At 33.7% G+C, this 11,871-nt stretch overlaps 1 protein-coding gene and 1 long non-coding RNA gene across 3 annotated transcripts; one reads left to right on the top strand and one right to left on the bottom strand.

Moving 5' to 3' along the window:
• Nucleotides 1–822: 822 nt before the first annotated feature.
• On the bottom strand, nucleotides 823–4,737 carry LOC115713413 (uncharacterized). Of its 2 annotated transcripts, none has more exons than XR_009685131.1 (3): nucleotides 2,114–4,737; nucleotides 1,391–2,005; nucleotides 823–1,311 (listed from the first exon to the last, which is right to left on the bottom strand). It is a non-coding gene; the product is annotated as an uncharacterized LOC115713413 (long non-coding RNA). The 2 variants fall into 2 exon arrangements; XR_009685130.1 differs by having other exon boundaries at nucleotides 1,391–1,899; nucleotides 2,114–4,733.
• A 917-nt stretch (nucleotides 4,738–5,654) lies between these two features.
• Nucleotides 5,655–7,649, top strand: LOC115713406 (lecithin-cholesterol acyltransferase-like 1). Its single transcript, XM_030641893.2, has 2 exons — nucleotides 5,655–6,276; nucleotides 6,671–7,649. The coding sequence occupies exons 1-2, from the start codon at nucleotides 5,870–5,872 to the stop codon at nucleotides 7,575–7,577; spliced, it is 1,314 nt and encodes a 437-aa protein (XP_030497753.1). The 5' UTR covers nucleotides 5,655–5,869; the 3' UTR covers nucleotides 7,578–7,649.
• The last annotated feature ends 4,222 nt before the right edge of the window (nucleotides 7,650–11,871 follow it).

Genomic DNA, 11,871 nt, shown 5'->3' on the forward strand with positions numbered 1-11,871 from the left:
TTACTAATCATAGCGTAGTAGCTGCAGAAAGGGGGTTACGCCGTCAGACTTTAAGACATATGGCAGTTTCAATACGCCTTCTCCCATGCGGCATTAAATGCGAGGTGACTGTTCAGATAGGATCTGACACCTCCCGGAGATGCTTTGTTGTAGCTTTGCTCTCCGGGAGTATGTGAGACTCACGTGCCTTCTCCGGGAGGCATGTCTAAGGCTGATCCCTTTGGCTAAAGAGACTTAGCTGAATTATCTAAACGTTAAATCCCTTCAATCTACATGTCTCAATCCAGTTGGTCCACGTATTTTAGACAAAATCAGGGGCAACAACATCAATAAAATTCTTGATGATAAAAAAATACAAAAATAAGAATAAAAAAATTGTAATCTTTAAAGATAAAAGCAACTAAGAACAACTCTGAACAAACTACACAACAACCAAAACAATTAGAAAAAAGAAAGAAACAGAGAACATGATTAAATATAATAACCATAATCAAAATATAATTATTCTAAAAATATAACAAGTACATAATAAGCGTCTGTAAAATAAATAGTAAATTCATACAGAAAAAGACTCTATACATAAAATAACATAACAACAACATAAAAAAAACTAGGGTAAATAGCGGCATAAGTACCTAAAGTTTTATGTTTGTAAGCGGCATAAACTCAATGTTTATTTTTAGCAGTATAAGTACCCAATATTTGTAAAACTGTAATTTTTCTTTAATTTTATCAGTACAGACTCTGTTATTGTCTTAAACAAGGCACATATAAGGCCTAAATTATTGATTATTGGGTCTAGATAAAAATATGTAGTATCAGTTACTTCCAAACGTTCTTTTAATAAATTTAAAACAGAGTCTGTGCTGACAAAACTAGAAGAAAATTACAGTTTTACAAACATTGGGTACTTATGCCGCTTACACACATAAAACTTTGGGTACTTATGCCGCTATTTACCCCATAAACTTGGAATTACAATAAAATATGACATACAAAGTAACGAAAACATAGTTACATTGTCTAATGATCTACTTTCTTCTCACTATCATCGCATTCATCATCACTGCCCTTCTCATCTTTTTCTTTTGACTCAAAATCATCATTATCATCTGCATCTTTTTGTTCTCCATCACTACCCTCCTCCTCTTCATCACCACTACCTTCCTCTAAATCTTCATCTTTATCATCCTACTCTTCTTTATTATCATCTGCTTCTTCATTATCATCTGCTTCTTTATTACCGTCTGATTCAATATGTTCTTCATTATTACTACCACCATCATCATTGGAAGAGTCGCTACCTTTGTGCTGTAAAAATTTTGGAAACAAAAGCATATATAAGTAACTAAAAACAAACTTAAAAACAACTATAGAAAATCCATCATACCTTAGCAACAAAATCAACAAGCACGGATGAAAACTGTGTCTGCATTGTAGCCATTGGGTAGCAAAATAAATAAACTGGGCAACAATGAACTCTTTCAACTCAACCAAATCAGATGATATATTCTGTTGGGCAGGGGCGGACCCACATTGTAGCGAGGGGGGGCAGTCGCCCCCCCTGAAAAAAAAATCGAGAAAAAAATGTATATGTATTTTAATTAGTTACAACATATATTTGTATTAAAAGATGATATTTATACATATAATAGTAACCTTGGTGTAATGGTTAAGGTAGTTGGTAAATAGGTTAGAGGGTAAAGGTTCAAACCCCACTAACTACACTTAATATTTTCTTTTTAAATTTATTTACGCCCCTCCTCACTTTAAATTCTGGGTCCGCCACTGCTGTTGGGGAGTGTGCAGCAAATCAATCTTAACCTCCAAACCATCCATTTTTTCAAAAAAACCATTAAGTTTGATAGATATGTCACTCTTACCCACAAAAGCTTCTTCCTGAACAGACTTACTCTTGTAAGAATTGTAATCAGTGTTAAACTTAAAACTACTCAGTTTCAAGGATTTAAACTCAACAGAAGTAATTCATATTAGAAAGCTTCAACTGAAGAAACATAAAAGCAAAATTATCAATATGATTTTCATTAACAATATTAAACAACTAAAAAACAACTATCAATAAACAGAAAAAAAAAAAAAAAAATTGAAGTACCTTATCTTTGGAAACATAAAAAATTGTAGTTTTCAAAATTTTGAAAGTTCGCTGGGTGCTACAAGCCCACTAAACAAACCTTGGAATACAAGAAATTTCCTTTTGGAAATATTCTCATTCATGTATTTGCAACACTCATAAAACAAAACTTAGAATACATGAGGACAATCAATCAAAAAGTATAACCTACACTAGGCCTCTTTCCCAAACTCTTAGCCTTTCTTACACTATCAACCTAACTGTCAAGCTTACCCTTCAACGACGAAATGGTCAATTCAAAAGAATTTTGCCCCAAACAAACTCATTATACCTACCACTATCTACAATATCTAAAATGGACCATGAATTTTTTTTATGCTTAGTACCACTAAGCAAAAACTATTCAAGAAAATAAAAAACAACCAACTTAACAACATCCTCATAAGAATCACCCCACCTCTTTGTTGTTAAACATTTCCTAACAGATTCTTTGGTAATAGAGGTGGAGGTCGGCCAATATTTCACACAAAGACTGTTAACATCTTGCTTAAAATCCAACACACTATAGTCACCTTCACAATCTAAACCTGTTATCGATGCAAACTCCTCAATGCTAAACCTAAGCCTAAAACCACGAATCATTACCCACAATTCAACATCGTTAGGCCGCTGAACCTCCCTCAACAACAACCCGTGAAAATCTTCGAGTTGGACTGTAAACTCAAGAAGCTTACGGAAATGTCCAAAATAAGTTTTTGAAAACATTTAAAGTTGCTTAGAAGAAAGACAAGACTTAATATTACGGATAAACTTGTAGAAAGCTGTGGAGACAACTTATGCAAGAAAAAATTTTTTTTAGTCATATATAAAATTCCATTCCTGCAATAGTTGAAAACAAACATCACAAAAACAATAAAACAAACTATAAAACAACTATACAATAAAAAATCAAATAACTAAACCAAGAACACAAATAGAAAGATACAAGGAAAAAAAACATAAACAAAAAATACACCTTAAGAGAATTTTTAATTGGAATATCGAAATCTTCAAGCATGAACCTGAAAAAAAAAATACAATACAAAAACTCAAAAAATAATCAACAAAGTAAATTTAAAAAAAAAAAAAAAACATAAATGGCAACATTAGCTGAACATCTAAAAAAATAAAAAAAATAACTAAAAAAAACATGATATAAAACAGTATAATAAAAAACAAACAAAACAGATTGGACACTATAAGTTGAACAACCAAAAAATAACATAATAACAACTATAAAAAAAATATGGAAAAACTTGAAAAATTATTAACTATAAAAATAACTTAAACAACACAAAAACAACTGAAAAAATACATAAAAACAATTGATAAAAATAAAAACCCACATAAACAAAAAATCGAAACTTAAAAACGATTTAGAAAAATACATAAAAATTACAAAAGTTTCATTTTCTCACAAATGAAAACAAAAACACAAAAAGCCTTAAAAAATACATTAAAAACTAAAAAACAACTAATCACCAAAAATAAAAATAATAAACAGTTTACCATGAATTAATTTTATTAAATAGGGAAAATAAAATGCTAATAACAAAACAAAACAATAAAAACTAAAAAATAACACAAAAATAACTTAAAATTGAAAAACTTAAACAAATACACACATAAATTTTAAAATACTCAAAAAAAAAAAATATGAAGACAAACATATAAAACATCAAAAAAAAAAAAAAAACCCAAACAGTGAAAAAAAAAATACAACTTAAAAAGAACAAAAATGGGAAAAAATATACAAACCGTGAGTTTCACTTTAGGCTTCGAATCCAAATCAGAAACTTCATCCTCGAAGTCAGAATCGGATACAACCTAGAAAATTAGGAAGAAAAAAAAATTAAAACACATAACTGAAAACAAAAAATAGAAACAAAAAAAATAAAAAAAATTTAAAAACAATTATTAAAGCCTTACATCCTCAACTGATTTCGAAGACTTGGTTCTGTTTGCCTTACGAGCTTCAACCTTAGATGGAAGTGGTCTATTTATAGAACCAGAAGCCTCTGAACATCAGGGACATTAGACATTTCCTTCTTGACAATGCCTTTCAAACCCATTTTAGGTTTACCTTCAACCTTCAGATTAGAGGACTTCGAAGGAGCTTTCTTAGTCTTCTTTGAATTTTTTTAGCAGAGGAAGGTGACATCGAACCTAACCTAGTGGTGACCATTTATACACAGCTAAAAAATAATTGAGAAATGAAGAAGAAAAAAAACAGAATCAGGTTATGGAAGAGAGGGGATCGTGATTGAAATAGGTTGTTGGGAAATAAGTGGGTTATGGCATAAATTTGGGACAGTTTAAAAATCAAATCGTGGCTAATTGACCAAAAAACAAAAATGAACTGAAAAAGAGAAAAAATTCACATATATAAGAAAATCTCTACGAAAGACATGGAATAGCCCAGCAAGTAGAAAGCACTAATGGGTGACTGAAAGCGCTTAGGAAGGACAGATTCACTCTTTTCCTGCTAATCCAATCTTGATTCAAGTACAAGCAATGATATGAATCACTTGTGCGACTAATTCTTGTTTTCACTTTCATTTCGAATTCAAGGATGAATTAAAAAACCCTAAGTAGGAATTGAACCTACGACCGCCGATTAAGTACCGACTCTCTACCGCTGAGCTAGTTGGGTGGCTTAAGGCATTGAGTTGCTAAAATCGACATACAATCTTCTTCTATCATGGGTTAACCTCCATAGAAGCTACATAACCATCGAGGTTATGGTATCGAACGAACCAAACAAAGAAAAAATAAGTCCGAAACTCCCTTCCGGAAAAGGTTCAGTAGATCTACCAAAAAAGCAAAAGAGAAAGAGAGGGAGAGAGAGGTAAAGTGTAACAAAAATAGGAGAAAAACATGATATCTGCAAAAAGGTAAAATTGTAATTAATTTTTTTAAAAAAAAAAAAATTAAAAATGAAAAACATAAATTATCAAAAAGTTTAAAATACCGAACATTAATAAAAATGTAAAAAATGCTAATTTTGGCATCTAGTGTAAAAATCTCATTTTATTAGCTAATTTATTATATTTGGCTATTTTGTTAATATTTTTTAAAAAATATTTACTAACTTAATTTCTAAATTTATGGATATTTTACATTTTAGTCAAAAAAAAAAAAAAAGAATTTTTGCAAAAATACTGGATTTTGGACAAAAATTTATAATTTTACTGTCACATGAATTTTTTACAAAAATACTGTTTTTTTTATAAAACAATACAGAACAAAATAATTTAAACAACAGTGGAACACCTGTGAAAATTTAACACAGTACACAGTATAAAATTTACATAATATTTTTGAAAAAAATTCCACCTCACAATAAAAGTAAAAAAGTGAAAATTTCATTATGTGGTGTAAAAACCTAAAAAAAAAAAAAAATGTCATTTTTCCTCAAACTTTAGAATGGTGAATGGTCATTGATTGGCAAAGATGGGCTTTTTATTCAAGATCTTCACATTGGGCCTGTATAATAGGATTGGAAGCCTTATCATTTTTGTTCCAGAATAAAGTAATGGATTCTTCTTCACCAGTCACCACACCCACACGTTTACAAAGCTGCATACGTCGACTCTAGCTTCTCCCACTCTCCACTCTCACCAATCAATCACCATTCACGATTCACCAATATGGCAATAGCAACAACAGGACACTTCCACTTTAGGTGAATTGAAACACAATTATATCCAAAATTGGTTCCAAATTCCAACTAAGGTAATGAAGGAATCACGAACATTGGATCAGCTGGCCAAACTAATTGCAACGCTGGTGGTGATGATGATGTACACGTGTCAAGCAACGATTAGCCCTTACAATCTCCATCCCCTGATCCTAATCCCGGGCAACGGCGGAAACCAGCTAGAAGCCAGGCTGACCAGCGCTTACGAGCCGCCGAGTCTGTTGTGCAACCGGTGGTACCCGATTTCCAGAAACAAGGATGGTTGGTTCAGGCTATGGTTCGACCCCAGCGTCCTATTGGCTCCTTTTACCAAGTGCTTCGCTCACCGTATGACCCTCTACTACGACCTGGGCACCGATGATTACCATAATGCCCCTGGGGTCCAGACCCGGGTTCCCCATTTCGGATCCACCCAATCCCTCCTCTACCTCAACCCTCATCTCAAGTAAGTTAAGCTCACACCTCACTCACCCACCCAGTTTCCTGCTAATGAAATTTATCTATCAAACTAAAAATTACAAAGAAATGTTCAAACTCACAATAAATTTGTTCTTACTTCTTTTAACATTTTTGGTTAATATTATATTTAACAAACCAAACATCAAAATACTATTACATTTAGATTGTAAGGACAACTAATAATAAATTAAATATAATGGAACTACTGTGGTGTGACTAAATCTAAAAGATATTAAACAACTAAATGATACATATTGATTAGAAAGAATGAGAATTTAACATATAAATAATTGTTTATGATTAAATTATTGTTTGGTGAAGTTAAGTTTGCTTTGCTTTGTTTTATGAAGTTCTAAATTAGTGAACTACACAAATTTCAGAGAGATAACAGGGTATATGGCACATCTAGTGGAGTCTTTGGAGGAAATAGGGTACGAGGACGGGAAAACCCTGTTCGGAGCCCCATACGACTTCCGGTACGGTTTAGCTGCGGAGGGTCATCCGACCCGAGTTGGCTCCAAGTATCTACAGGACCTTAAAGCTTTGATAGAGAACGCAAGCTCCTCCAATGGCGGCAAGCCAGTAATCCTTCTCTCTCACAGCTTAGGAGGACTCTTTGCCCTCCAATTCCTCAATCGAAACCCTCTCTCATGGCGCCGAAAATTCGTCAAACACTTCATCGCAATCTCGGCTCCATGGGGCGGCACTGTGGAGGAGATGCTCACCTTTGCTTCCGGGTACTCGCTTGGAGTTCCACTCGTTGAGCCATTGCTAGTAAGGGACGAGCAGAGGAGCTCGGAGAGCAATCTGTGGCTGATGCCCAACCCCAATTTGTTCGGTCGGGAAAGGGCATTGGTGATTACTCCAAACGACAATTATACGGCGTACGACATCCCCGAATTCCTAAACGACATTGGATTCCCTCAAGGGGTCTATCCTTACAAAACTCGCATACTGCCTCTGATGGATCGGAATCAACTGGCGGCGCCTGGGGTCCCCGTCTCGTGCGTGATCGGAAGTGGGGTACGGACACCAGAAACTCTGTTCTACGGGCCGAATGGGTTCGATGAGCAACCAGAGATTGTCTATGGAGATGGAGATGGGACGGTGAATATGGTCAGCTTGTTGGGGCTTGAGTCGTTATGGAGCCATTCTCAGAACCAAACGCTTAGAGTGATTAAAATTGTTGGAGCTTCTCATACTCAAATACTAAAAGATGGAGCTGCCCTTTCTGAAATAGTACGGCAAATTTCTACTATCAATTCCCAGTTCAGTTTTGGGAAATGACAAACATTGTATTATTTTCATTCAACTAATGACAAATTATAAATAATAACTATGTCTATTGTTTGTGTCAAATTCAGGATCTAATCTTATTCTCATTGATTTAATTTTTTATGTACAAAGCAAGCTTGCGGCAAGACTAATTACAAGCCATAATCTTAGGAAAAACATTTCACTAATACCAAATAAATGATATATGCCTATATAGATTATCCTATAATTAATATGAAATAATATGATATCAATGCCAAATCATATTTTAACACCCCCTTAAGTTGGAGCACGCAAGTAAAAATGTCCAACTTGTGAACCAGAAGATCAAACTGCTTGTTTCCCAAATCTTTGGTAAAACTATTCACCAATTGAATTGTCCTGGGGAATATAAGATGGCGCAATAAGACCATCTTGAATAATATTACGAATAAAATGACAATCAACCTCAATATATTTGATACGTTCATGAAAGATTAGATTTTGGGCTATATGTAATGTAGATTGACTATCATAGAAAAGAAGAATAGCCTTTAGATTATGAACACCTAAACTCGAAAGCAAACCATTCAACCATTTCAATTCACAAGTAATAGATGTCATAGAACGATATTCAGTCTCGACAGAAGAAAAAGATATTGTATGTTACTTCTTAATTTTTCATGAAATTAGTGAATGCCCTAAAACACAATCCAACCAGTGAGAGATCATCTTGTTAGAGGATAAGATGCCCAATCCGAGTTACACCAACCTGTCAAAGACAACTCACTATCATATCGCAATAATGCCTTGGTCTAGAGAATTCTTTAAATTACGAACAACTAGCAACGCATCATTCTAGTGGGTTTGTCTCGGTTCTTGCATAAATTGGGATAGGACATGAATTGAGTATGCCAAGTCAGGACGAGTAACTTCCAAATAAATAAGGCGCCCAAGCAAACGACGATAAGGCTCCAGATTCGAAAGACATGGCCCTATCCCACGAGTCAGTACATGATTTTGTTCAATTGGGAATGAAACTGGCTTTGAGCCTAACAATTCAGCTTATAAAATGATATCAAGTGCATATTTCCTATATATGACATAAAAACAATCCAAAAGTGCTTCGAGCCACCCCCAATGCCTAGAAAATTATTAAGCACACTTAGATCTTTCATATGAAAATAATTGCTGAAATATAATTTAAAACTTGTTATCGCAGTGGAATCATTATCAGAAATTACCAAATCATCAACATACACTAAGACACTGGCCCTTTGGTGTAAGTGAATAAAGAACACTCAGAGTATGATTGAAGGAAACCATACCCCTTTAAAGCTTTGAAAAGCTTTGCAAACAACATCGAGGGGGCTACCGTAAACCATACAATGACTTGCGCAAACGGCAAACCATAATGGAATCTTTAGATTGAAACGCAGGATGGAGTTTCATATATACCTCCTCATCTAAGTCGACATGAAGAAAGGCAATATAAACATCCATTTGATGTAACTCTCAATTCTTTGAGGCAGCAATGGCCAAGAAAGCACAAACTATCACCAATTTTGCTACTGTAGCAAACGTCTCATTGTAGTTAATGCCTTCAATTTGATGGTTACCAAACATAACTAATCGGGCCTTATATCTCTCAATACTTCTATCAGAGTTGTATTTAATTTTGTATACTCATTTATGTTGGGTTTTATGCCCTAAATAAAACTCTTTACAATCTGATTAGTTAATCAATATAAGAAATTTGAGGTGATTTATGTTTGCATGAATTTTACATGCTAATGGTTTAATATGTTTATTACATTTACACACAAAATCGGTTAAATCCATATCATATGTTTATTCACAATTACAGTATCGTCAACACAGTGGAATGTGATTGTGATCATATGAATCAAAAGACTAAGTCCCTGTTTCATCAGTGTTATTGGATTTACACTAATGTGATAATCAGCGATGATGTGTACTTACACTTGGAGTAAGTGTTATGTTCTTTCCAGGACATTAGTAAAGTATACTAGTTTCGAATGTATGGAGTATACATTGGACTGGACCGATATTGCAACAAAGTTAAGATATTACAAACTTACCGTTATATATCTTTCCAAGTTAATATCAGTAGTTGATCTTAAGATTAAAAGAATCTAAATCCTGATATGCTTAGGCTCAACTCAGGAGTGCTATTCATGTTCTTTGATTTATTAGTTAAGCCTACTTTTGGGTCAGGGTGATACGTATATTTTGGGAACATGATAGTATGATTGAGTGGGAGTGCTGAACATAAATATGAAATCTATAGCTTCTACTAGTGTATAGAAGTCAAGTGATGATTCTCTTCGAGCTTAGCAAATAGAAGTAAATGGATGAGCTCTTGTTTAACTGACTAATTATTAGATCACTAAATACCATTTACAGGTAGCTAAGTGTTTTAAGGGGCAAAATACATTGAGGGGTGAGAACGGTAAAGAAATCCCATCTCGATGTAGATCATCTATATAGAGGATCTTTAAATCACAATAAGATTATAACAATGGTTAAATGAGATAGCATATTGATATCGTGGAACATACAATATGCTCTATATAAGTCTGAGAGTGCAATTCTAAGTTGTAAGAGTGGATTCAACGAAGAATTAATAAGTAGGAATTTACTTGGTAAATTTGGTTCACTTATTGGAAGCTCAGCATATAGATCCATGGCCCCCATTCTAGTTGAGAAAATAGAAATAAAATTTGTGAAAACTGCAAAATCAAGTGGGGCCCATTATACACACCATGGCCGGCCACTTAATGTGGAATTTCAAATTGATATTTTCATTATTTTAATACCAAATAATTCTTAACCTAAACCTAGTAGTTGTTGGAAATTATTTTACCAGGATCTTAGATCTACTCACAAGTATGTTGATTAACACCCTAAATATGAACTTTCTAAAACGATGAAATAAACACATATAAAGTTTAAGAAACCTTACATTGGGTGCAGTAGAATATAATGACTCCTTCCGTTCAGATATCTAGCCCTTGATTCCTTTCTGTAGCAGAGCATTATCAATATCTGAACCTGGATCTCTTTCTCTGAATCTTTGATGCTGAAACTCCTTTGCTGATGATCTTTCTTCACGATCTTCCTCACTATGATTGAGGTATCACTTGATGTGTGTGGGCACTACTCATACACTAAGGTAGTTCGAAATTCAAAGGAAGAGAAAGAAGAAGTGGCAGCTAAAGATAGGGAGAGAGAAGGCTCAGTTTTTCTGATTCAGAAGTCTGAAGGAAAGTCTTATTTTCCTGAAGCCTTCACTATCTATTTATAGCATTCCACTAGGGTTAGATTTGAATTATATGGCATTAAAATAATGAAAAAATCAACTTAAAATACACTCAAAGGTGGCCGGCCATACCTTTAATGGATTGGGCCTTGCTTTTTGCAATTTTGCAATTTTAACACCTTTTGTATCTGATTTTCTCAAAAATGCCAATTTCCTAATTCAACCATTTAAATGCCAATTCTAACTATTTAATAACTATAAATAATTATTAAATAATATTGTCATTTATCATATTTATTAATTGAACCATACAAAGTATCATAATTAACAAATATGCCCCTATAAACTCTTTCTTTACAATTTCGCCCTTACTTAGTGAAAATTTCACAAATAGACATAGTCTAATTTGAGAATTATAATTGATTAATCAAAACCAATTACATGAGTCTTACAAGCAATTTTATCTCAACTAGTGGGGGGACCATGGGTCTATATAACCGAGCTTCCAATAAGTAGATCAAGAATTTAGCACTAAAATTCACTAACTTATTAATTCTTCGTTGAATCCACGCATAGAACTTAGAATTGCACTCTCAGTATATAGAATGCTCTATATGTTCCACCATATAGACACATCATTAGTTATCCATTGTTATAATCCTAATGTGATCAATTATCCTCTATATGAATGATTTACACAGTAAAGGGATTAAATTACCGTAACACCCTACTATGTATTTTATCCTTAAAACACTTGACCCCGTATAAATGATATTTCAGCTTATGTGAAATGAGATCTCCACCATTTATTTTCGTTTGGTCAAGCTCGAAGGAGATCATCCTTTGCTTACTATTCGCCAGATAGAAGCTATAGATTCCATGTTTATGCTAGCGCTCCCATTCAATTGCACTACCGTGTTCCCAAAATGTACGTATCACCCTGACCTAAAAGTAGGCTTAACTAACAAATCAAAGAACACGAATAGCCTTTCAAGATTGAGCCTAATCATAACAGGATTAAGATCATTTGATCTAGGATCAACT

This window comes from Cannabis sativa, chromosome X (genome assembly GCF_029168945.1).
Source record: "Cannabis sativa cultivar Pink pepper isolate KNU-18-1 chromosome X, ASM2916894v1, whole genome shotgun sequence".
NCBI lineage: Eukaryota > Viridiplantae > Streptophyta > Magnoliopsida > Rosales > Cannabaceae > Cannabis > Cannabis sativa.